Source organism: Kryptolebias marmoratus, linkage group LG13 (assembly GCF_001649575.2).
Source record: "Kryptolebias marmoratus isolate JLee-2015 linkage group LG13, ASM164957v2, whole genome shotgun sequence".
NCBI classification, from domain to species: domain Eukaryota; kingdom Metazoa; phylum Chordata; class Actinopteri; order Cyprinodontiformes; family Rivulidae; genus Kryptolebias; species Kryptolebias marmoratus.
The window spans coordinates 27,618,044-27,644,949 of record NC_051442.1 but is presented as its reverse complement, the minus strand read 5'-3'; the positions used below and the strand labels follow the sequence as shown (position 1 = coordinate 27,644,949).

Genomic DNA, 26,906 nt, shown 5'->3' with positions numbered 1-26,906 from the left:
CACAAGATTCTAATTTTCTGATATGATGAATTTGAGATTTTCATTTGTTGTCATTTGTAATCATCAAAATTAAACGAAATAAACATTTGAAATATATGAGTTTGTATGTAATGTATGAATATAATATACAAGTTTCACTTTTTAAATGGAATAACTGGAATCAATCTACTTTTTCATGATATTCTAATTTTATGACCAGCACCTGTATATTATGTTATTTTATGTGTTTAAATGATTTTGAGCTCCTTGTTTTTCTCCATCCATACCCTTGCATGGACAGAGGAAGACAAGGAGCTCAATATGTAATATGGGAGGTGCCAGAGGGATCAATTCTAGGGCCATTGCTCTTTTCTCTTTACATCAATGATCTCCCTTCTACGTGTAATGCAAACATAGTTAGGTATGCTGATGATACAGTAGTATATTACCATGGCAAAACTGTAAAAGAAGTTGCTCAAAAGTTAACGGAAGAAGTGAATGTTTCTATTTGGTTGAGAAATTCTTGGTCAACTCTAAACATTGAAAAGACTGTTTCAATGTTTTTCACATATTGACACAAACTACAAACTTGTCCTGATATTTTGATAGATCAGAAATTTAAAAAATGTCAGTGAATTCAAATATGTAGGTGTTTTATTGGGGTCAAATATAAGCTTTAAAAATCATATTAAAAAATTAACAAACACTGTAAAATTTAATTAGATACATGAGGAACTCATTGACCACTGAGGCATCATTTAAATGCATTGATAATTCCACATTTTTTGCAATGCATGACAAGTTGGTCTCAGGGATGCAAAACTGCCTTGTGGCCACTGGAGTCACTATATAAACGGTCTCTAAAAATTTATGATAAGAAAATATATTTGTTTCATCATTATCAAATTCTTACCAAGTTTAATATTCTCAGTTTTGACAACTGTCTACTTTTTAAGATTATTCATGGTTCTACCGCCCCACCTTTGAAAAAGTTCACATGCTTCAGTTCTGGAAAAACATCTTGAGTTACTCATTCCCAAACATAGAACTTTTTTGGTAAATCAGCTTTCTCAGGTGTGGCCATACAACAGTGGAATACTTTGCCAACAGAACTATTGCTATATACAGACTTTTGTAAGTTCTCAAGCATGACAAAACAATGGTTTCTTTTATATCAAACCTGTTCACATATTGTATATTGATGTGAATGAAGATGCCTGCTCTGAGGGTTTCAGAGTATAGATGTGATGACTGGTTGTATAGAGATTATGTTTGTATACTGTTGATATGTCTATCTGCCTGATGATGTATTGTATTTTGTTGAGCAGTGTCAGTCTATTTTAATACGTTTTCTTTCTTTTAAATGTGAGTAGATGTGAGTGAGTGAGTGAGTCTGCAGTGAATCTTTGGGAGTATGGATGTTATGGTTTTATTCTATAGAGGTTGTGTGTGCATGTTCTTGTATAGTTGATGATGTTTTAATTATGTTTTATATTTATTGAAACATTCGGCTGTTTTTTTTTTTTGTTATTTTAGAATTGTATCAGCTGGGTTGGGGACCACAGGTGGAAATTAGCACTTAGAGCTATAACCCGATACAGTGCATTTCTCCTTTTTTGGTTAAAGTATACTGTATATTGTCCCTGTTTTAAATAAATAAATCAAATATATCTTCCCTAAATGGGAATTACTGGGGCCCCATTGTAGAGCCAGGCCTAGAGTAGGGGCTTGTCAGTGAGTGCCTGATGACCAGGCCTTCCTCCATAGAGCCCAGTTGGGCTCAGCCCAAATGAAAAACATGTATTTGCCTTCCTGTGGGGCTATCATCTGTAGGATGGCCATACAAGTTGGGTGCCATGTGCTTTGGGTGACACCCAAAGGTGGGTGCTTGGAAGGAGCCTCAGTATGTGCGAGAGGTTGAGAGATACAGACGAGATATAGTCGGGCTCCCCTCAACGCACAGCGAGGATTCTAGAAGCAATCTCCTTGAGAGGGGCTGGACATTCCACTCTGTTGTCACCCATGGTTAGAGGCACTGGGCTGTTATAGGCCTACTTATGGCAACTGTGCTTTGGAGTTTTCCCTAGTAGATGAGAGGGTAGTTTCCTTGCACATTTGAGTGGGGAGATTTGCACTAGCTGTTGTTTATGCCTATGCACCGAATGGCAGTTTAGAGTACCCAGCTTTCTTGATGGAGTACTCCAGCAGGGGACTCCATCATTGTGCTGGGGGACTTAAATGCCCATGTGGGTAGTGACAGTACAACATGGAAGAGCGTGTATGGAACAGCCTCTCTAATCCAAACCTGAGTCGTGTTCTGTTTTTGAACTTTAGTGCTCATCACAGTTTATCCGTAATGAACACGATGTTTGAACCTAAAGGGTGTCTATAAGTGCACATGGCGCCTAGACAGGCTAGGCAGCAGATGGATGATAGAGTTTTGTAGTCATCTCATTTGATCTGTGGCTGTATGTTTTATACACTTGAGTGAAAATTGGGAAATGGAACTGTTGATCCCCACTTGGTGCTGAGTTGGATGATTTGGCAGTGGAAGATGCCTGGATAGACCCAAACATGGAGTGGATGGCACAGATTCAGCTGGTCGGCCATGGAAACCCATTCCATGAAGCTCTCTACACTGTTCTTGAGTTAATCTGAAGGCCACATGAAGTTTGGAGGTCTGTAGCTATTGACTCTGCAGAACATTGGTGACCTCTGTGTACTATGTACATTAGCATCCTCTGAGCCAGCTCTGAGATTTTATGTGGGCTACTTGGTGGACGAGTTGCTGTCATTCTCAGTTGCTTCCATTTTGTTATAATACCACAAACAGTTGACTGTAGAATATTTAGTAGTAAGGAAATTTCATGACTGGACTCACTGCACAGGTGACATCCTATATATATATATATATATATATATCAGGTCAGCTTCCAAGGATGATTGTCTCAGACAGTCATCCCTGATATGTCCCTGGTATGGTGGATTGTTCAGTTATAGTCAAAATAAACACAGTCCAATTCATTCTAACATATTATAATGCAGTTAAATCCAATTCAATTCCAGTTGATTTTTATATAATACCTATTCATGAAAAATTGCTAATCTAAGAAAATAATAAGACTGTATGAAATTTTCATTTCAGTTAATTCACCATCATTAGTGATGTCCATGAAGAACATTCAAATGTCTTCGCTTTTTGAGGGCACATTGTAAGAACCATAACAAAAAACTTTTCACCCTAAGTGAGTTTTAATTAGCCTTTCTTTGACATGTTCAGGAACCTACATCGGATGCTTCCTGCACAACACCAGTGAACGGGCTCTTGGAGGAACTGTGCTTTATGACCTGCGCAAAATGACCAGTACTCTGTGCCAGGACACCTGCTCAGAAAGGTAATTTGTTTAGTGCTGGCCCATGTGAGGAGACCACAGAAGGGCTGCTGTGTGGCTAAAGCTTTGGATCTCAGTTTCCATCATGAATGGCTCCTGTGTCTGTGGCTGGTGGAGAGCCAGGTGGCTGGGTGATTGTGAAGATGAGGAGCAGTGGAGAATGAAGAGCAGGCCAGGACAGAAGGCTTAATCAGTCTCAGAGAAAAAGATGAGCCGTGTTTGTGTGTGACATGGAAAGCCTAATAAACTGACTACAGCAGTTGGTGAATAATTCAGTGGTTAGAAATGTGCTTTTTAACTAGTGCCTGAAAACCAGCCAAAAGGGTCAGTGTGACCTGAATTAACCTGCAAGGTAACATAAGGAGGAAAGTGGAATCTGCCAAAGCAAGCTCAAGGAATTACGCTCTTGAAATATTGTTTTTTTTTTAATATCACAGCAAAGCAGCAGTAGGCTGAAAGTCACAAACAGACCTAGAGTTACTACTTGCAACTCAGGTCCACATGAGAATGGTATTTTGTGAGTACGTAAAAAATTATTGTTTCTGCCTTGAACCCACACAAAACAGCAATTTAGGAATCCCTAAACTGTATTTTTTAAAATACAGTTTCTCTGAGTTCTAGAGTGGACAAATCTTGAAACGCCATCCTTATGCCTAGTTCACATGGCAAGATTTTTATGCAGATTTTGTCCTGATTTCCCCCTTCTGACAATCTTAGAATGCCCCAATTATTGGGATGACTCTTAAGTGATATTCCTGCCATGTGTGGTGTGTTAAGAGTGATCTGGTCTGCTCGGAAGGACATCAGGACTGCACCGATCTAAAATCGGGGATATTCAACATGTTGGATTGTCTTGGCTCATTATCTCAACATACGTGATGTTCCACCGAGGACAAACGAGAATGCAGCCTGTTGAATGGGACAGGTAGCCAATCAGAAAGCACGATGACGTAAGCACGGAGAGGATTCCAAATCAAAAAACAATTGTCATTGCACAACGAAAAAGCTGGTGGCCATTGGAGATGGAGGACCTTGCTCTTGTATTTACTGTCCTCATCTTGTTCCACTTATGTTTAAAGTGTCTGCTCGATGCCTTGGTACCTGTTTCAGATATATTTTAATGGCAGCCTTACAGCACCACATGACATAGTTACTACAACATTTTTGGTTGTTTTTGGTGTTTGTATGTGGATGAAAGCATTTTGAGAAATAATGTAGTTATGATAATATTTTTAAAAAGGACAAATAAAACAGGCGTTTTAAAAAGACAGTTCCCCTGTGTACAAGTCCACAGAGTGCAAACATAGGCCTACCATCAACATGGAAAGCAGACATGCTTGTTACCCGAGCAGGCCAATTACTGTGATGAACAAAAGTTAAAAGGTCAAGGCAATTTGTGAGGAAGCTTCAAAGGACATGCATGAAAAGGTCAGTTTTGATGAGGACTCTGTCTTTTTCAAGGAGGCAGAATAAAAGGAGACTGAGGTAGATGAGTCACAGCGGCTTGAATTTGTAAAGTGCAGATCAGTGGTGGCTGTAGTTTATTACACAGTCAGAGCAGAGCAGGAGGAGAAGCACCAGCAAACATCAGAAGGAATAATGCTTGAGTTGAATGGTTTAAAAACTTACTTAATGTCCTGTGGGATGGCTTAGCCTGAGGCTAGGAGTTAGAGGTTATGAGTTGCCTTTGGCAAAGGAAATAACTGTATTTGTGTGTGTGTGTGTGTGTGATCAGTGGGTACCAGTTTGCAGGTCTAGAGTATGGAGCTGAGTGTCACTGTGGGAACAGGATCAGTAGCCCTAAGGCACCCGAGGAGGACTGCAGCCTGGTGTGTCGGGGTGAGAGGGGGTCTCCCTGTGGCGGTGTGGGCCGTCTCTCCATCTACAAGGTGGAGGAGCAACTGCCAGGTCACAGAAAATGTGAGGCGACTTCCCTCTATGGCACTGTTATTTTTCCTGCAACTGCACTGTGGATGTCTGCCCAGACCAAAGGAAATTTAGTTTTTTGACACAACGAAAATAAATTTTAGCAGCATTTTTTGAAGGAGTATATATTTCTCATCACTTTGTTTGCCAAAGTTTTAAAAGTACCCATTGCAAATCATAAAATAAAACCTAACAATTGTTACCCTGAAACAATGCTAAATAAAAAAAGTTTACTTCTGTAGTCTTCCAAATATATTGATTCTGAAATTATTTCATTTGTAACTTTTATTTAAACAGGTTTGTCCCACTGAGATCAAAAGATCTCTTTTACAAGAGAGACCTGGCCAAGACTGGCAACTTACAGATAGAGAAAACACTCAGTTACAACACATAGTCACAACAAAAGTAAACTTACAATAAAACATATGCAAATGACTCAAGTAAAAATATTGCACTTTTGCAACTTGAACATAATGGGATCTATCATGGCCTTAAATACATTCTGAGATATGAGTGTTCTACATTTAAGCTCTTTTTGAAAACTGTTACATGAGGTTGGAGCAGAACAGCTAAAAGCTTTCTTCCCCTTTTTGTGACACGAGGAACACTGAAATTTAAAAAATCTTGAGACTGGAGACTGTAGGCCCTGTTGTTTAAAATTAAATGAAATGCGGGTATGCACTCAATGTAAACAAATCACTCTTCTGAATCCACTGAAAACCACTTGGAAGCTTTAGCCATGTGATTGAGCTACATTAGTTTGGCTGTAGTTTGTGTATATACGGTGGCATCAGACAAGCGTAAAATCTAATGTATAGTTGGAAATATTAGAGTGAATCTGCTGCTAAATGTGAAAGAAAAATGAAAGAACAAATAAGACAACTGCCAGAAAAAATATTGGGGATAAAGTAGGGCAGCGGAGTGCCATAAAAATAAAGGTTGGCATTCAAACATGTGGCTTTTACAAAACATTTTTTAGATCAGTAAGCTCACAGTTTAGTTTTTTCAACTCTAGTCTATGACTCAGAATATCCATCCGATTTCTTTACCCCCTTTTTATTCATGTTGCACGTTTCAAAGCGCTTTTTTAAGCGAAGAAGAAAAATGTGTCCACCTTCGCCTAGAAAAACATATAAACATATAAAAACAAGACATTGAAACAGAACTTAAAAGTTGAAGTTGAACCCAAACAAATTTTCTTGATTAAAAAAAAAAAAATTACACCTCAGATAATTATTTCTAAGTGATGACTCTTGTTGATTCACATAGTTTGTACAGTACTTTGCTGCTGTATGTTCCAATATTTCGTTTTATAATTTTGGTTGGAATTAGTTATTTTATGCTTAAAAATATCATGAGTGTATGGAAGTGAGTGCACAATGTCTAGCTTCAGAAATATAAAAGGGCAGTGCCCATAAACTGAATATTATGTCTGAACTTTGTACAGGAGTACAATATTTACAAACTAGAGAAATGATTTGGCTGATAGCTGCTGAAGATGTGCTGAACTGTTGAGTTGAATGTATACAGCTAAAGTTTTATCCATTAGTAGTTGAAAGATTTTTAAAGTTTAATGAAGAACCAAAAAGTGAAACATAGAAGCTGATTTAAAGAGAAGATTTGCATAAAGTAGAAGAACAAAAGATGAAAGAAGCAGAAATTAGTTGAAAAAGCTGAAATTAGCTGAAAGAAGCAGAAACAACCAAAAAGAAAAAAGCTAAAGTTAGCCTGAAAAAACATTGTGACCTTAAAGTTCATAGAGCTGATCCTTGACCTATGAAGTGTCCAGCTGTGAGGTTTGGCCTTCTTACTGTACACGGATGCAGAGATGAAGCCTTCTTTACCATGTGACCTTGACCTTTGACCGTAAAATCCATAGACATGATCCCTGACCCATGGGGGTTCCACCTGTAAAGTTTGACCTTCCTACGGTACACGGTTGCAGAGTTATAGCACATGGGCTCCTATGACCTTGTGACCTTGAACTCCAAAAGGCTATTCATTGACCCATGGCAGGTCCACCTGTGAAGTTTGACCTTCCCACTGTATACGGTTGCAGAATTAGAGCCTTCTTTCCCATGTCCCCATGACCTTTGACCTTGGAATCCCTAGGGCTAATCCCTGACCTATGGAAGTTCTAGCTGTGAAGTTTGACCTTCCTACGGTACACGGTTGCCGAGTTAGAGCATGCACAATTCTGGTCTGATTTTAGACCCCATTACCTTTGGCAGCCATCTTGATTTTTAAAATTTTGCATTCAGCAAGTGATGGAGCTCATCTCACCTGCTTCCACACCAAATTTCAGCTTAATATGTCCAAAAATGACAAAATAAAAGCCTATAAACACTTTCAGGAGTAAGAAACAGCCAAAATTAGCATTAGCAGGGTATAATTAACTAAAACTATATCTGAATTAGCATTAGCATACTTAAACTTGCTGAAACTATAGTTAAATTGGCATGAGCATAGTTGAATTAGCTGAAACTATAGCTGACATAGCATTGGCATAGTTGAATTAGCTGAAATTATAGCTAAATTATAGCAGCCAGTTGACCAAATATCAGTCCCTCCAGGATTTCGCGGGCATTTTTTGTGATTGTTGCGGGCTAAAATGCCTGATTTCGCGGGGCATTTTCCTAAAAGTTGCGATTTTTTTGTACTAAAATCAATAAAAAACCATAACTTTTAATATATAAACCAAAAATACTTACTAGTTTTGTAAGATATTTACCAACAAACATTGACATTATCAAAAGGTGCTTTATTTGAGAACTTTGATAGCTTATAAACTGACATTCATGACCATTTCTGTGCAGACACAAAGTGTTTGTCGATGCGTTTATGTTTGATGATTACACTGCAGGACGTGCAAAACAGCTTCCCCCCACTCTCGTGCAGCTGGGTAGGAAACTGGTTTGCGACCGCAGTGAAGTTAGTTTGAAGTTGGATATTGGATATTCACGCTCCGCGGAGTCAGCGGCGTCTGGCTCACGGCTGACCCAAAACAGGAGCGCTGATGTCGGCCAGCCGTTCTCTGCCGGCCCCTTCTCTCACACGCGGTGGTTCACTTAGGGACGGCTAAGTGAGCCGTGAGCTTGACGCCGCTAACTCAGCGGAGCGCAAATATTCAACATGCAACTTAAAACTAACTTCACTGCTGTGTTTTGTGCGGCCCTTTGCTAAAATCTTTGTGGGCAAATGTGAAGCCTTAGCTCACATTTTGGCTTCGGCCGCTGCTCCTGCAAGCTCCCGGCATTCTGATGTTAACAGGATTTTGGTTAAAGTTGCAAGAAAGTTGCGGTGTTTTGGACAAAGTTCGATTTCGCGGGGTTTGCTTGATTTTGCGTTAATAGTTGCGATCGCAACATTGCGAAATCCTGGAGGGTCTGAAATATGAGTGGTGTATGCATATATTTGAGCCTATATGTATGATTTTGACCCTGTGTGGATGAGAGAAAACCAATAAATTCAATTTGTGCACACAATTCTTGTCTTTAAAAGAATATTAGAGTTTGTTATTTAATTATTTCATCCTGGAAAAAAAGTTTACAAACATCATTAAAGCCCAAAATTAATATTATATTCAGTGCCTGTAAATATTTGACTGTCAAAACAATATACTCAATCAGAACCCTTGTTTTTCTCTTAAAAAGTGTTTTCAGTCCTTCCTCTGTCCTGATGTAAGGGCAAATCTGTTATAAGCTGAAATTAATATTCATGATGTAAAGCTTTCTTGTCTCTAGAGATTAGCAGCTGAGGTGTGAATGTCTCACACAATGTACCAGAATTCAGTCAAGTGTAGAAAAATTACTGTTGACATGCTTAGCATTTGCAACACATGGTTCTGAAAGTCATTTTCCTCTGTAAAAATGGAAATAAAAAGAGTAAAATGAAAATGTACCAAAGATGTGTTTTTTTCAGTAACTTTTGAGCATCTAATTTTTGACACTGCATTTCTCTTCTTTGCAGTCAGAAACATTTACCACCGAGGCTGCTTCAAGCTGACAAAGAACACCATCGGCACCTTCCCTGTCCATTCATTTCAGCCAAACCTGACCACACAGTCCTGCATCGAGACCTGCACTGATAAAGTAGGATTTACTGCTCAAAAATTGTCAAGTTTGATTATTAAGTTACTACCCCCAGCAGCCCCTCAGACATGGACAGAGACAGACTCAGAGAGCTGTCTACTCTCATACAAGATGACATGAGGGAGCACAAAAAGAGCACCATCACAAAGTTAATACTGAAGAATATTGAGGACTAGTCAGCTTGTTTTTGAAGTGATGTTCTGTCAAATAGTTATCAACAGTAAGTTTTTAAGTCCTACCCCTCAATGTAAAAAAAAATAATAATTTCATGATTAAAAAACAAAAATACATTTCTTTTTTTCCCCCCGGTATTTGCCTTCCTGATGTACAGTATGTTCAAACATAATTTTTTTTCAGTATGTTTGGTTTTGATTAATTATTTGAGGCTTAAGTAAAAGTGCCATGTTCCACTGTGATTGAGAGTGTAACAACCTTTTAGTGAGTTGGTAGGATATGTAGGTGGGACTTTTTGTATCAGTGGTGCAGCCCCATGTCTCTAGTGCACAGACTCTGGCTCCAAAAATATAACATGGCAGTTCCCCAAAAAACTGATGCTTTGACCAACTTTATTTATGTGGATAAAATGTATAGGCTACCCTTATAAGTTAATAGTATAGTATTAGATTGATATCTGTGAAAGTGGCCCTGTAATTCCTTTTTATTGAATTGATATCACATTTTGATGTGTCACACATTAATAAATCACAGAGAATGGAGCAATACATTCAGGCATTTAGTCACTCTGCAACCCTTCCACTTTGTCTAGTGGCAAAAAAACTCCTGACATGCTTGCTAAGAAAACTGCTTCAAATAAGAGTATACAATTGCTTTGAAATTTTTAAGTGCTCCAAAATGAAGGCCTGCCAGGCAACCAATTATCTGTTGTCACTGTCAGTCAACAATCAGCAGTTAATAAATGAAAAACTTTCATAAATATGGATTACTGTTCATAAAATTAGACTATTAATGCACTGAGTTTCCTGATGTGTCATGAACTGAATCCCTGGAGAATATATTTCTCACACTCATTGTGTTTTTACTGAAATAAGTCGCTTTCTTCTGTTGTTTTGGCTGTTAGTCAAGAGTGGAAGTTACAATAAGTTACAATAAACAAATTAAACTACAATGCAGACTGTTAGAATTCTTCAAGGTAGGTTAACCAGTAGCTGCAGAAATGTTTGAATATTTTACTTCAGAGAAAAAAAAACAATTATTTGTGATTTCAAATGACTCCAAAACAAGTAAAATTCTACTTTAGTAAAAGCATAAGTAACTGACAAGGCCGAGCATGAACGGAGTCAGAACGAGAGGACACAGATAAAGATTATTAGAAAACACCAGACTATTAGGCTCGCTAGTGTTAAGAGCGGCACTCATGGTCTGGAATCGGGCTTGGTCTGGAACAGGCACGACCAGTCAATCTGGCGAGGAGTGAGTGTGAGCTGTTATCTTATATACTGGGTGTAGCAGGTGAGACTAATGGTCGTGATTGCAGAGGCATGGAACTAGGAGGCGTGGCAAGGCTGTGGAAAGTTACTAGGAGCTGTGGTCTGTGAGCAGGAGGCATGGCAGGAACAGTGAGCTGTAACAGTAACTCCTAACTTTAACACAACCAATTTAAGTTTTTTGATGCAGTGATGATTTATATACATATACATTGTACACAGTGGCGGCAGGTGGTGATATTTGTTGGGTGGGCTAACAGATATATAATAAAATGCTAAAGTTTAGTTAAATTTTTCTGGGATGTAAAAAGGTTAATAACCACCTCGTTAAAGATTTGTTTGCTACACTCGCTGTTAGTCTGTCCTTTCAGCAAAAGAACTGACTAACTTGGCTAGATCACTAAAGTAATAGTTTGATTAACTATCAGTAAGAAGTAAAACCTTTTCACCTATTCAGTTCCTAAAAGAACAATCAGACTGCAACAACATTTAAATTTCAACATAATTTTAAGCACAAGAAATAGCTGAAAACTAAGTTTGGTAACTTGAATCCACTTGTATGCCATATACCTGCTGTATGTTTTTAGATTTATCCATCCATCCATCCATCCATCCATCCATCCATCCATCCATCCATCCATCCATCCATCCATCCATCCATCCATCCTCCACTTATCTGGGGTCGGGTCGTGGGGGTAGCAGCCTAAGCAGGGAAACCCAGACTTCCCTCTCCCCAGCCACTTGGGCCAGCTCCTCCGAGGGAATCCCAAGGCGTTCCCAGGCCAGCCGAGAAACATAGTCCCTCCAGCGTATCCCGGGTCTTCCTCAAGGCCTCCTCCCGGTTGGACGTGCCCAGAACACCTCACCAGGCAGGCATCCAGGAGGCATCCTAACCAGATGCCCGAGCCACCTCAACTGGCTCCTCTGGACGTGGAGAAGCAGCGGCTCTACTCTGAGTCCCTCCCGGATGACCGAGCTTCTCACCCTATCTTTAAGGGAGAGCCCAGACACCCTGCGGAAGAAACTCATTTCAGCCGCTTGTATTCGTGATCTCGTTCTTTCGGTCACTACCCAAAGCTTGTGACCATAGATGAGGGTAGGAACGTAGATCGACCGGTAAATCGAGAGCTTCGCCTTTTGACTCAGCTCTCTTATCACCATGACAGACCGGTACAGTGCCCGCTTCACTGCAGACGCTGCACCAATCTGCCTGTCAATCTCCCGCTTCATTTTTCCCTCATTGCTTCTGTAGCCGAGGATCAGACCGCCGAGGTCCCCGCCTTTGGCCACCACCCATCCCACAGTGCACTCGACCCCTTTGGCCCCTCCCATAGGTGGTGAGCCCATGGGAAGGGGGACCCATGTGACCTCTTCGGCTGTGCCCGGCCAAGCTCCATGGGCAAAAGCCCGGCCACCTGGCACTCGCCAACATGCCCCACCTCCAGGCCTGGCTCCAGAGTGGGGCCCCTGTGATATTGGACAGGGAACACTGTGTCCAATATTTTGACTCATCATAAGAGGTCTTTGGGCTGCACTTTGTCTGATCCCTCACCTAGGACCTGTCTGCCTTGGGTGACCCAGCTAGGGGCTTCTTGCCCCTGACAGCATAGCTCCTAGGATCATTGGGACACTCAAACGCCTCCACCACGGTAAGGTGGCAGCCCAGGGAGGGTTTATTATTATTAGATTTATATAAGATTTATTTTGTTAGTAATTCAATTCAGTTTAAATTATTTATATAGCACCAATTTACAACAAAAATCATCATAGGGCACTGTACACAAACATTCACATGAAGTACATTATAAAACGCCAATTAGTAAAAGTTTTTATTCTAAGGAAACCAGCAGATTATGTTGAGTTTTTACTTCGTCACAATCCATAATCTTAAGCAGCATATTGACAACAATGGAAAGGAAATGCTCCTTTTTAACAGGACGAAGCCTCCAATAGAACCAGACAAGGGAAAGAGAGGAATTTGATGACCCAAATGCATGCGAGAGACAAGTGGAGATTTCAAGAAGATGGTCAGCACAAGTGGCTCACAAAATTCTGTAACAGCCTGTGGTATCACCAAGGAAAAAAAAACTTAGCAGAATGTTGGCAAATAAAACAGATGAGACAAGAACGCAGAAGGGCAGTGGAGGAAACTGTGCCTACAGGTGTGCAGATGTCAGAAGTTTAGATTGTCTGTTGAAGTGTGTTAAGTTAAGAACAGGTGATATGATGCATTTCAGTGATGTGGTTGCATTTTGGAGCCATTTATCACCATAAAAGCACAATACGTTTCAAAGACAGTGGCAGGAACTGGTATAACAGGGATTGATTAAGTGTGATCTGCCAGAAACAGAGAGCAAGAAAACATAGTAAGAAAGTTCTTTACAAAATAATGCAGTGTACCAAAGTTGGAAGATCCAGAGTCATGAGTCAGGGGTGTCGGAACATGTAGAGTGGTGTCCAATCCTAGTCCTGGAGGGCCACTATCCTGCATGTTTTAGATGTTTCTCTGCTCTTCAGCAGGTCTTCAAGCTCTGCAGAAGCCTGTTAATCACCCAGTCACTCAAATCAGGTGTGTAAAATTAGGGAAACACCTAAAACATGCAGGATAGTGGCTCTCCAGGACCAGGATTGGATACACCTGATGTAGAGTATCTGACAATGACACAACAAACTTGGTCAGTTGTTGGGTAGCTGTGTTGGGGTTGGGAACCATGCCCAAACAGAAAGCACTACAGGGATCTATACCTGATATATAAACATGTGATGTACCATCCTCTCTGTCTTATTTTTGGGCATATTTCAGAGTGAGGACAGCGGGAGAGGAAGTACATGCACACCAGCATGATGCAGGAAAGGCAGTGGACTTTGTACTGAAGCACTCATTCTTGTCTTAAATCTGTTGTCATGAAAATAGAAGACAAAGGTTAAGCTTACTAACTTTATTATAGTAATTGTTGAGACACCATTACATTTTCCATGTTGTCTCATATCTTCTGTATCTTACTTTGTATATCTCCTTCTCACGTCTGATCTTTCCTATGTTTTCACCGCAGTTCTCTCTAAGAACACAACATATAGTGTATGTAAATATGTTGTTTCAACTGTAGAGTGGAGCAACAGCACATCACTTCCTTCTCCTTCACTTCAGCTGTATGTGGAAGCACAGAGCTCCTTGAATTTAGATGAATATCTAAACATTAATATCTAAACATTAATGTAAGACAGATGTTGGAGTGTGGAACTGACATCCCACTGTCTGCAGCTCCTAGTGTTGAATGCAGAGTCAATCATTTTGAACTCAACAGAAGTCTGAAGATAAAAGTTTTGAAAACAATTGTGCTTTTGGTTTGCAGGAGTTCCCTCTAGCTGTGTTCAAAAAGCCCCAATGTTTCTGCACGGGGATGTCATCTGTTTTCAGCATCAACCAGGAGTCGCCCAAACAGCCATGTGTAGAGAAAGCCGCTCCGAACCACTCTGCTGCCTCTGCATTAACGGTCCCAGCAGAGCATGACGGTTACCAGGTGTATCACACTCCTGTACTTGGTGAGATTCCTGCTGTTTAGAAAGAACTGTTGCACATCTGCATGCAATCAGATAAAAATAGACCATTTCTTCTCTGTTGTGACTACAGCTGACAATGAAAAGAAAAATATGATCATTTTCTTTTTAGACTCCAGGTGCAAAGAAAGGATGTTTCTGCCTCAGAGATCCCCTTCCCTGGTGGCTCTTTCTAGTTTTCCGGGCGCAGGAAACACCTGGGTCCGGCACCTGATTGAGCTTGTGACTGGCTACTACACTGGCAGTTTCTATTTTGATGGCACACTCTACAACAGAGGTAAGGAAGTATCCACCTGTAGAAATAAGAAATTGCCTAAGTATCTGACTGCAGGCACCACTCTGAGGTCCAGCCACTCTTCTGGTTGATGCATGTGCAGAAATATTATCACACAGGCTTCAGTACACGCATGAACAGAATAACATACCATGCTCAAAAAATGTAACATAACTTTGTTACATCCATACTATTTCAGACCTTAAGTAAATGTATTTTAATTCATCCTTGCCACATTGACAATGTTATACATAAAAAAGGGGAAAATTTTTCAGGTTTTTGAAATAGTAAATTAATTTGTTGGTATGATATGAAATTGTAAACTAACATTAATAAAAATGTTTTTTTTTTTGCTTTAGGTTGCATAAAACAAAAAAAACCTAGAGAAATTGTATTTGTTGCAAAAATGCAGAGTAAATGCAGAATGATTGCAGAAGATTGGTAGCTAAAAGCTAAAAGTAGCAAAGCCATACATGAAAGTCAAAAGTAGCAGAAGAGTTGCTAAAGCTAAAACTAGCTGAATAGTAACTAAAAGCTAAAAGTAGTATGAGAAAAATATAGAGCAGGTATGCTAAGGCAAATTTTTCACAATGTTTTTGAAGGAATTGAAGAGATTTCAATGCATTTCTACAGGGAATTTTATTTTCAGTAAAGTTAAATAGCTCAAAAAGATGGATACATTTTGTTAAATATTTTAAAAAGTAAAAAAGTTACAAAGACTAGAAACACAGCATCCATCTCCTGAATGAGCTACATGTTTTGATATCTCATCCATCCATTCATTTTCTTAACCCGCTTCTCCTTTCCAGGTTATGGGTGTGCTATATGAAGTAGTATAAAGTAGTAGTTAAACTGCAATTGCAAAAAATGTACAGAAAAGTGAAAAAATAGGAAGTGCTACCAAACAAGAAACCAATAGTGTGAATGCAAAATCACAGTTCGGGTGCGTGAATCAGAAAGGGGCCTTGTACAGGCAGGGCTTCAGAACAGTAGGACCTCAGTGTGGCTCTAACAGTCTGCAGCTGTATAATATTGGAAATGTTTTCCTCAGCTAACGGCCATCTTTGGATTTACTCCCTGTTACCAGGTTTCAAAGGAGAGAAGGATTACTGGAAGAGTGGTCGCAGCATCTGTGTAAAAACTCATGAAAGTGGTCAGAAAGACATTGAGATGTTTGATTCTGCCATCCTCCTGATGCGAAACCCCTACCGCTCATTAATGGCTGAATTCAATCGCAAGTGTGCCGGACACTTAGGACACGCCACAGATGTACAGTGGAACAGTAAAGGTATTACACTCCCACAGGGTCGGGTGAGTTATGACTCTGCTAAGGGATACTGTAATCACTGCTGTTTGCTGTCGTCAAAAAGCAGTTACATTATTGTTGTCACCCACCGCCTACAGGTGAAGGCAGATGATAATATCTTTTTGCCAGTGTATGTATTCAGGTGTTTGTGTGTCTTTCTATTATCAAAATATCTCATGAACCATTAGACGGATTTTAATGAAATCTTTAATTATCCTTAGATGATCCTTAGATCAGGAAAACCTTCAGGAAATCATCCTTAGATGATCTAAGGATCAGGTTTTCCTGAACGTTTTCTTTATTTCAAATTGGATGCTTCTGTTGTTGAAATCCAAACTGCACCATCCGCCACTGCTTAGATGTACATCTATAACTGTCGCAGTTAACTAATTTAAAATAGCCACCACAGTTAACTGACCTTAAAGAACACAAATTTGCAGTCAACTTTACAGAAGTTGTGTTAAAATTTGGTGTGGTAATCACAACACTTACTCAAAGTGCTTTGCACAAGATATTTGCCTGAAACTGAAACCTGACAGATTTTAATCAAATTCTCAGGAAGTAATAATTGAATGTACTTGTACAGTTGATTAACTTTTGGAGTCTATCAAATCGAAGATCGATGCTACAGCTGAAAATTAGTCAACACAAAAATGGCTATAATTATATAATTTAAAGTTTTTAAGCTAAAAATGGGTATGGTAGTGTCATGTTTGGTTCCAGTCTTCGAACCCACATGCAAGAACACAATCAGGAGACGCCTTTTCACAACAACAATATTGTTTATTGTGAAGGTAAAAGGGGAAAGGGAGTGAGTGCGGAGTAGGAGTCAGGATTGAATCCACCAGGATAGCCACTGTTGAGGAGAAGTAAGGTGAGTTTCCAATACACAAGGAATCCCAGATCTTAAGGCGGAGGCTTACTTTAGAGCAGAGTGAGTTACTTGTTGGAGCGGACTTGAATCCGGAGGCGGCAGGGAGAACCGAGGAGCCGTGGGAGGATGGACAGGTAGTTTGCTGTGTGGACAGCGAGCTGACAACTTAACGGCGATCCTGAGATGGAGAAGCTGGCTAGTTTCAGGCACAAACAGGTACGTGCTGCAGTGGCGTCATGAGGTAGCAGACAGGGGGTTCGCAGGAGTTAGCATAAACTTCGTTCTTGCAAAACTCTGGAGAACCTTAGGCAAAACCTGACAAGGAGATAAACACAGACAAAATTAATTCAGGGAGTTTACTCAGAGGGCCTTTCTCTGCAACGTTTGATTACCAGGGTAAACAAACACTCAGGCACCGACGTGTCAGCTCACTGCTTCTTAAATATTCACAGTAACTGTCATTTAATGCCCCACAGGTATGTCTCCGGGTTCTCCCACGTGCTGCTCCAGGGGCTCTGCTCACAGGCGGCATCTGGTGGGGAAATGTGGAAGCAGCAGGCTTCCCAAAACAAAAGAAAAAAAAAACCAAAACAGAATCCAACCTGACAGTACCCCCCCCCCTCAACGGACGCCACCTGGCGGCCGAGAGGAGGTGGATGGCTGAGAGGCGGTATAATCGCTAATCAATGAAGGGTCAAGAATGAAGGAACGGGGAACCCAAGAGCGTTCCTCCAGGCCGTAACCCTCCCAGTCGACGAGGTACTGGAAACCACGACCTCGTCGACGGGAGTCAATAATGTGACGAACAGCGTACGCCGGATGACCATCAATGTCACGGGCGGGAGGAGGGGGTTCGGCCAGAGGGCACAAGGGACTGGACCGGACTGGCTTAATCTGGGAAACATGGAAGGTGGGATGAATGCGTAGAGAGGAGGGAAAACAGAGACGGACAGCGGTGGGACTGATGACGGCTAGGATCTTGAATGGGCCAATAAACCTGGGAGAGAGTTTCTTTGACAGGGACTTCAGGGGTATGTCCTTAGTGGACAGCCAAACTTTCTGGCCCGCCGTATAAACAGGGGCAGGGGTTCTTCTGCGGTCGGCCAGCCTGTTATTCTGTGTGGCTGTGTTGTTTAATGCAGAGACTGTGTCTTTCCAGATTCTGTTGCAATGGCGAATGTGATGTTGGACAGAGGTTACCGAGATCTTGTCTTCGTTGGCGGATAGCAATGGCGGCTGATAACCAAGGGAAACCTCAAACGGAGATAGACCGGTGACTGCAGAAACATGACTGTTATGGGCGTACTCCACCCAAGGGAGATACTGAGCCCAATCTTCGGGATTAGATGAGGAGATACAGCGGCCTCCAGAGTGGCCTCCATCTCCTGGTTTATCCTCTCAGTTTGGCCGTTTGTCTGTGGATGATAACCAGAAGAGAGAACAGCTTTTGCTACTCCCGAATCAGAAGCATCAACCTCAAGAATAAACTGTCTGGTGGGGTCTGGCTGGATGAGGATAGGTGCGTTGGCAAACAGTGACTTTAACTGAGTAAATGCCTCTTCTGCTTCAGGCGTCCAGGAGAACGTTGTCTTGGAGGAAGTAAGTGCTGTTAGTGGGGAGGCCGTCTGACTGTAGTTACGTATAAAACGGCATCAAAAGTTGGCAAATCCTAGGAACCATTGTAACTGCTTACGAGTCTCGGGTCTGGGCCACTCCAACACAGCTTTTATTTTATCCTCCAAAGGTCTTACCTGTCAGCCCTCGAGGACATATCCAAGGAAGGTGACTGAAGGTTGATAAAACTGACATTTTTCTGCTGTAACATAGAGTCAGTTCTCCAGAAGACGCTGGAGAACTTGTCGAACGTGTAACTTGTGTTCTCTCAGGGAGCTGGAATAAATCAGAATGTCATCCAAGTAGACAAAAACGAAATCATTTATAAAGTCCCATAAAACATCGTTCACAAGGGCTTGAAGGCAGGAGCGTTCGAAAGGCAAAAAGGCATGACTAGGTATTCGAAATGACCCATAGGCGTTTTAAATGCGGTTTTCCATTCATCTCCCTCTTGGATACGAAGGAGATGGTAAGCATTTCGAAGATCTAGTTTAGTGAACACGGTTGCACCCTGAACCGGTTCGAAAGCTGACGAGAGGAGTGGAAGAGGATATTTATTTTTGATGGTGATTTGGTCTAAACCTCTGTAATCTATGCAAGGCCGTAATGAACCTTCTTTTTTCCCTACAAAGAAAAATCCTGTGCCAAGAGGTGAGGTGGATGAACGAAAAATGCCTGCAGCTAATGAATCGTTGATGTATTTCTCCATGGTTTGGCGTTCAGGACGTGAGATGTTATATAGACGGCTGTTGGGCAGGGGAGCGCCGGGCAGAAGATCAATGGCGCAATCATACGGGCCATGAGGTGGAACTGACAAAGCCTTATCCTTACTGAATACAGGAGCTAGATCTAGGTACTCAACTGGAACTGCAGAAAGATCAGGGAGTTCACTTTCGGAGGCCTGTCCAGGCGGAGAACTCGGGGAAAATGCTGAACAAAGACAGGTAGCGTGACAATTGGAGGACCAAGATTCTACATGTGCTTTAACCCAGTTTATGTGCGGATTGTGGGCAATCAACCAGTTGTAGCCCAGAACAATGTTTGACTAGAGAAGCGTCGATTAAGTTTTGCTCGCAACCGGAGTTGATTAAAGCTGACAGGGGAAAAGGCAGGTGGTTATTTATCAAGGTTGCTGGCAGAAGGAGATGAGATTGAATTGTGGATGTAGGTGCCAGCAGTCTCCTCGCCGTTACTGTCGGACCTGGGGGTTTAAACGGATTTGACAGTTTGCAATGAAGTGTCCGGGCTCACCACAGTAGAGACACAGGCGAGAATTTAACCTTTTACGTCTCTCTTCCGGGCTCAGGCGAGTGTGTCCCAGCTGCATGGGTTCCGGTTCGGAGGTAGCTGCAGAAATAGGTTGTTCAGATGAGACAGTAGGCGGACTCAGTAAATGAAAACTGCGGCGAGTTCGTTCCTTGACAGGTAATCTTATGCGGTTATCTAATTTGATGGTTAAACTTACGAAGTCTTCTAAAGAATGCCTAATTTGAATAGAACTGTAGAAAATTTCTTCAACACTAAAAACCTAGGTTTATTCAGAAAATATCTGAGGTTGGTAATAATACTAGTAAAACTAGTCTAAATCTCCTTACTTTCAGTTCAAAAGTGTACTCCAGTCAGTGCTTAATCAGGCAAAAAAATGCCAGTACTCACCCCAACAATCCACAAACACCTCCATTGCGGGCATTGCCTCACCTGCTTTTCTTTCGTGACATATTGTAATACCAGCTTTTAGCAAATGACAAACTATTATATCACTGTCATAACTACTGCTCTTTCATTAGTTCAGTTCTTTTAAACTATTGATGCACATCTTTATCAGTTTATCAGGAATATTTCAGTTGTAAAAAATAAAACTAAAAGTGAAAAACACATTTAAGTCCTTATCAGTCCTTATCAAGGCTACATCAGAGATTTATACCATGTTAAATAATCTGAGTACTCTAGGTTTTGGTATTCCATAGTTTTTTGCTGGGGATTGAAAGATCAAGTTTTTAACTTCTAGAAGACAGTCACTGTTTAATGTAAAACCCTAATTCGGAAAAAGTTACTACGTTGGGTGAAAATGTAAATAAAAACAGAATGACTGAGTGATTTGTAACTCTCATAAATCCACAGTTTATTAACAATGGAACAAAGCAAATATCAAATGTTGAAACTAAGAGGTTTGTACATTTTGGAACAAATAGTAATTTTGAATTTGATGGCAAAAACACATCACAAAAACACAAAAAGGTTGGGACAGTCCATGTTTACCATTGTGCAACATCCCCTCTTCCTATAAAAACAGTGTAAATGTTTAGGAAATGAGTAGACCAGTTTCTGGAACGTTTGGAAAGAAAATGTCCCATTCTTGCCCCATTCTTGTCTGATGTAGAACTGTAGCTGTTCATTTTTTCTTTTTTTTGCTGGATGGAAGCACATGTTGTTCTGAACCCTGTAAATACTTTATTGCATTGATGGTTCTTTTCCAGATGAGAAGCTGCACTAATGCACCCCAATACCACAAAAGAAGCAGGCTTTTGAACGGTGTGCTGATAACAGGGCTGTAAGGTCCATCTCTTCTTTCATCTGTAAGGTCCCTCTCATCTTTCATATGGAGGGTGTGATGTCTGTGATTTCCAAAATATATTTCCAGTTTCAATTCATCTAACCACCAAAGAGTTTTCCAGGTTGCCTCAGTCCATTTTAGAATGAATAGGTCCAGAAGGTTTTATTAAAATCCATCCACTGGTTGAGATATTTTGCTAATGGTATAGACACACAAACACACTGTGAGGATTTGGATTTTGAGTGGCCAGTTTTGTTATCTTTATTATTTTGTTGCGGTTTTTAGTTATTGTTTCAGTTTGGTTTTTCATGTTTGTGTTGTTGCTCAGTTTTCACTCCTCCTCTGTCACTCTTTTGCCCTCCTTGCCACACCCATCTCCACCTGTCTGTCATTATCCCCACTCACCTGTTTCCACTTACCTCGTCACCCTCAGTATTCAAAAACTCGGTCACTTCTCCCACAATCTGTTGGTTCATTGTTTGTCGTTGCTGTCGCTGTGTTTTTGTTTCTCTTTGCCTTGCCTTGCTTTACCTTGCCTTGCCATGCTTTGGATTTTTGTTAAGTTTAGTTGCTGCCACGTCAGCTGTTTGTTTTTGTTTATTTTCTTTATTTAATGAATTAGTTTTTGTTTTGAGGAATGAGTCTGCACTCTGGGTTCATCTCTGTCTCCACCGAGCTTGACACACACATATATACATGGACGAAAACATTATCATCTGCCTTTTGCCTTTTGCAATAGTAAAATGTAGAATAAATACATGACTGAGTTAGTAGAAAATAACCCTGAACTGTGTCCTCTTTTCTCTGCAGAATGGCCAGAATTTGTTTCCAGCTATGCCCCTTGGTGGGCTTCTCATGCTCTGAGCTGGTTGAAGTTTGGACAGCGCCTCCTTGTGGTGCATTACGAGGAGCTGCAGAGAGCTCTTCTGCCCCAGCTCCGTTTTATCACAGCCTTTCTAAATGTCACTGTCACTGAGGAGAGGCTCCTGTGTGCACAGAGCAACCAAGACGGGCATTTCAAACGCTCAGGGACCCAGCAGCCCTCCTTTGACCCATTCACTTCTGACATGAAACAGATGATTGACTCCTTCATTCATACTGTCAACCAGGCACTGCAAGGCAGGAATTTTAGTGGACTTCCACAGGTGTACCTCCCCAGATGATGATCTGAAAATGTCATACAGGTAGTTCTTTAAATGGCTGGTTCAGAAAAGGTTCGAAGTCAAGAAGTTTGGCTTCAATAGCTCAGCAGGAAGCAGACACAGAGGTCCAACTGACTTTGACGAGCCAAGTAACTAGAAAACAACATGACAATTCACTGTGGAATCAAACAGTGAACAGCCATCAAAGCCTCTTGGGCTCGACCACATCCCTGAGAATGGTGAATATGACAACTATTTAGACAGGATGTTTACAGAGGATTTTACATGAATAATATTCTCAAACTAACGGTGTGTTAATACAGAACAGACTTCTTTGACTCTTAATAAGTATGGATGCACCAATACCAATATTGTGTGCATGTACTTGTACTCATAGAAGTGTTATGATATTACAGTACCCAATACCACTTTACAATATCATTAAAGTCATGTCTTTGTTGAGTCAGATGGTAGAGGAGCAACAATATCAGCCATGTGCAGGTAGTTTTTTTTTAGTTGGGTGTTTTGGTAAACACTCCTTACCAGTTGATAAGCGCACTATAAAGTTGTTTGCTAACCACTAATAAACACTAGAAAAAAAGCCACAGAATCCATGTGGAGGTGTTTTAAAGTGAACAATAGTAAAAAGACACTCCCACACACTGTCCATATATGCTTTTGTATTGATACTAGTTTTAATGGTTTGTAGTGTTTTACGTCATTTGTGATGCTTGTATGTGGTATTGGTCAGAAAATGTCCTATTTAAAATGAGGTTTGTATTTTTTGAAATTATTTGCCAATTGAAGGTTTAGTGATGAAAACACAGCAGCAATAAAGTCCTGCAAGTTTTGGCAGTGTTCAACTTTGGATTTATTGTCTTCCTTCATTTATTTGTCTCAATAATAGATGTGCGAAATATTTTTGTTTGTTTTGAAAGTAGGCAATGGTGACAAAAGTAAAGCAGACAGCAAATTATGTCCAGCAAAATCAAGGAGGGACGAGATCTGTTGCTTTTAACACTAGCAATTTGATAAAACATCTAAAAAAAAAACAATATTACACCAAGTTCAAAAAGTTTGCTAAGAGCAGCAGGAAATCCAGAGGATCCTGGGAATATATAGATCTGAGAACAAGCTCTCCCCTTACCATTGGGCACTTTTGGACTTTTGGAAAGACTATTGCTGTCCTGCTCTATTTGAGGAGTTAACAAAAAAATAACCTCCTTGAATTTTCAAACATATTTTCAAAGTAGTTGTAGGAAGTCTAATGGCAATTACAATATTGGTGCTCATTCTGGTACTCGGTATTGGGAAGCACTCAAATGGAAGTACTTGTACTTGTATTCTGGTATTGGTGCATTCATGTTTATAAGTTTTTTTTTAAGTAGTATCTCACTGGGCAACTGTTGGAAAATAGTTGGCCACTCAAAGTTGCAAGAATATAGGCATTTTTTGCAGTTTCAATGAATTTTGAGCATTTGTGACTAGCAAGTCATGTTTTATGTAGCCAGTTTCTGAAACACACATCCTTTTTCTGTGTGCAAGCCACATACAATAATTTGTTGTCCACTTTCACCCACATCATACCCACCTAGCTGGCTTTGTACCCATCTTGGCAGTCACCCCACATTTATGAATTAATCTACTGGAGTTGTTGTTCTTTCGGCTGCTCCCTTCTTCAGGGGTTGCCACAGCGAGCAAAGTCTTACTGAAGATTTGACAAGTGTTTTACGTGGAATACCCTCAGCATTACAAGACCATGGCACTCATCACTGAGCCACCACAGCCCTATTTAATCAACTGAAGTATACTTTAGAAATAAAGATAGGCAGATTTGGACCAGTTCTTAAATAGTTATTACTTATAATTAGTGTGGTTTTTAGGCCTGGATATTCCAGACTGTAGCCTCAGATGTTTTCTGTGAGAGGAGAGCTTTTGTACAGATATTAAAATACAGCTTTAGCACTCTAGAGACTGGTTTGAGACACTTATGTAGACTCTGTGACTATTTTGAAAGAAAAATTGCCACAAAGAATTTTTTGAACTTGTTTAAAATTCAGACAACAAGACTAAGCCTCTGTGATTCGCATAAGAAAACTGAAAACTCCACAAATGTTTCCAAACTTGTTGGAGACTCCCTTGCAAATGCTATTCACTAACAGCCAACAGTTTCAACTCATTGACATGCTACCTTTAAAAACACATCATGGTTTTTAGCATACATTTCTGTTCACATAACATTCTCCAGACATACTAATAAATGAGAAACAATTCGAAATAGTTGCCTCAGGTTTATGATCATGCTACATGGCATTATAAACCCAGTATGGACCCTACATGTTATTAGTTTGTACAAAAACTATGCTCTGAACTGTTTGTGAATTCCTATGAGAACAGAATTTTATTAAACATTTGAGATTACTGCAGTTGTCTTCACTAGCATGAGTTGAAGAGTGTTTCCTCGAAATGATTATTAAGAAGATTAGCGTTAGCTCTGCTGGGTCAGGTGGCTTCTCAAAAAGCTGCTTATTTAAAGGTTGATGTCAGGCACTTTTGTGGAGACAGTCTGTTACCACAAACAGAGTCAGAAAGAAAGCAACACTAAGGGTAAACACTGTTCATTGTGTAAGCCACAGGAAAGAGCTGGAGCACTGTGGGATTGCTCCTAATATACACAGACAGTGCTGCCTGCTGGTTAAATTGCAGGTATTGTAATATGAAAAGTTACAATTTAGACTGAAGACCTCAACGTTTTTTAAATATTTTTATTAACAGCTATATATACATGAATTTGACTAAATGACTATTAAAAGTCACAGTTCTTAGAACCAAATTTATTGACATTTTATTTATACAGAAAAAGAATACTGATATTTAATTCATAGTTAAATCAACGGTAAGCTGGCCATGCTCTGAAGTATGTTAGAACTTTTGGTACATATACCAGAAATCTTTTAGAGGGAGATAAGAGGCTTTTTCCAGGGAATTATAAGACCTCCCTCTTTTTGTACATCTTTTTATGTTACAACCTGAAGTTAAACACACTTATTTTGCTTTTAAAGTAGGAAAACTACAATAAATAAATGTTTGAATTAAATATCAGGAAAATAATCCATATCATATTGATGTATTACAGATATTCATTGCAAAGTCATGAGGACTAATGTCAAAAGAATTCCTAAACTAAGAAACAAAACTGACACAAAATATTTTTTTCATATCGATGGTTAAAGCATCCTTAAATTGAGAATTTGTTAGCAAAACTGGGCACTGGATGCCAATTATCACATGTGTTTGTTTACCTACAAAAGCAACTATAGTGATTGATAATAGTCAAACAGTAAACTTACCAGTCCAGAAGAAGTTTCACAAAAGCTGCTTGTGTTTGAATGCTGAGCTCTGTCTTGTCTTCTCTCCGCCTGCCTGTTGTCTTATTCTGTCTTTCTGTTTTTGTTTGTATGTAGCAGCAGGTTCACACTTAGATTTCCACCTAAATGTCTGCTCCAAGATTCTACGATTGTCTGATTCCAGCACATTTGTTTACCGACACAGCCTATGGCAAGCCTAATGTAGATCAACCATGTGATTAAAGCTTTCACATGGTTGTGAATTGAATGTGAATTGTCATATCAATATATTCAATATATTCAGAAAACTACTGGAGTAAACATTTTCAAACTGCACCATTTTATATAGTTTAGGATAACCTTTTTTAGATTTGATTTCATAGTTTGCAATAAGTACCTTTGAATTATTCAGACCATTTACATCGATATCTGAAATTTTGCTCAAACTGTGACCAGCTTTGAATTATTGCTGCGCATGTGGTCTCATGTACAAAGACTTGCATGGATTTTCTATTGAAACATGGCATACACTTAAATCGAAAAAATGACACATACACAAAAACATCCAAATGTATCAAACTGTGTATGTCTGAATCTAGGCACATTTCCTTTGTACATCCTGATCAACTGAGTGCACATGAGACACCTCCATTTACAAGCCACTGTTTAAATATGCAAATGTTGCAAATATGCCCTCCAGGTGTGATTCTCCTCTCTGCATGATCAAAAATGGTTAAACTGTAGCTTAACTTACAAAAAAAATATGAATTCACTTATCTGAAGCACTATATTCCTGCTTTCTGTTTTGGTGGAGACAGAGTGATCTTAAACTTTTAATTCCACAATAAAGAGGTATATGACCCCATGATGTGTAAATCATTCCAATAATCAAATTAAACCTTTTATTTATAAAATAATCTCTGATCAGCAGATCTCAATCCAATTGATCATATTTGGGATGTAGTGGAACGAGAGATTCACATCAAGGATGTGCAACTCACAAATCTGCCCAGACTGTATGATTCTAGAATTGCGCCGCTCAAGGTGGCTGCATGTTGGAGTAGCTCTGTTACTTTCACTCTGAGATATTGCTTTTAAAAATGTTATTCCTCTTTTTTTCTTGATGTAAATCACTTTTTTGGATCATTATTTCCTCTGTTATCGGATGCTGTGCAGCAGGAAGGATTTTTACTTTACTTTTTTTACTTTTGGACATTTTGTTATGATGCATAACCATGACAACAAGTGTTAAATGTGAAGAGCCCTGAAGTCCAGTCATAGCCAGAACCAATCGGACCGCCCGTAAATCCATTGGAGGTAAAGCTTCCAGGAAGCAGCTCGCCACCAAAGCCGCCAGCAAGAGCGCCTCGGCCGGCGGAGTGAAGAAACCTCACTGCTACAGGC

The 26,906-nt window shown here is 40.1% G+C and overlaps 1 protein-coding gene across 3 annotated transcripts in view; it reads left to right on the top strand.

Moving 5' to 3' along the window:
* The window catches only part of wscd1b (WSC domain containing 1b), a 38,746-nt gene extending 12,379 nt beyond the window's left edge, over nucleotides 1-26,367 (top strand). Inside the window, exons 3-9 of one of the 3 annotated variants that reach the window (XM_017437811.3) lie at nucleotides 3,260-3,374; nucleotides 5,107-5,291; nucleotides 9,267-9,388; nucleotides 14,187-14,376; nucleotides 14,504-14,668; nucleotides 15,753-15,953; nucleotides 21,824-26,367. In XM_017437811.3, coding sequence (XP_017293300.1) covers nucleotides 3,260-3,374; nucleotides 5,107-5,291; nucleotides 9,267-9,388; nucleotides 14,187-14,376; nucleotides 14,504-14,668; nucleotides 15,753-15,953; nucleotides 21,824-22,176 — 1,331 coding nt within the window. In that variant the 3' untranslated portion in view covers nucleotides 22,177-26,367. Of the gene's footprint in view, nucleotides 1-3,259; nucleotides 3,375-5,106; nucleotides 5,292-9,266; nucleotides 9,389-14,186; nucleotides 14,377-14,503; nucleotides 14,669-15,752; nucleotides 15,977-21,823 lie in introns of all 3 variants that reach the window. The other 2 variants (XM_017437812.3, XM_017437813.3) reach the window with 2 other exon arrangements.
* Nucleotides 26,368-26,906: the final 539 nt, after the last annotated feature.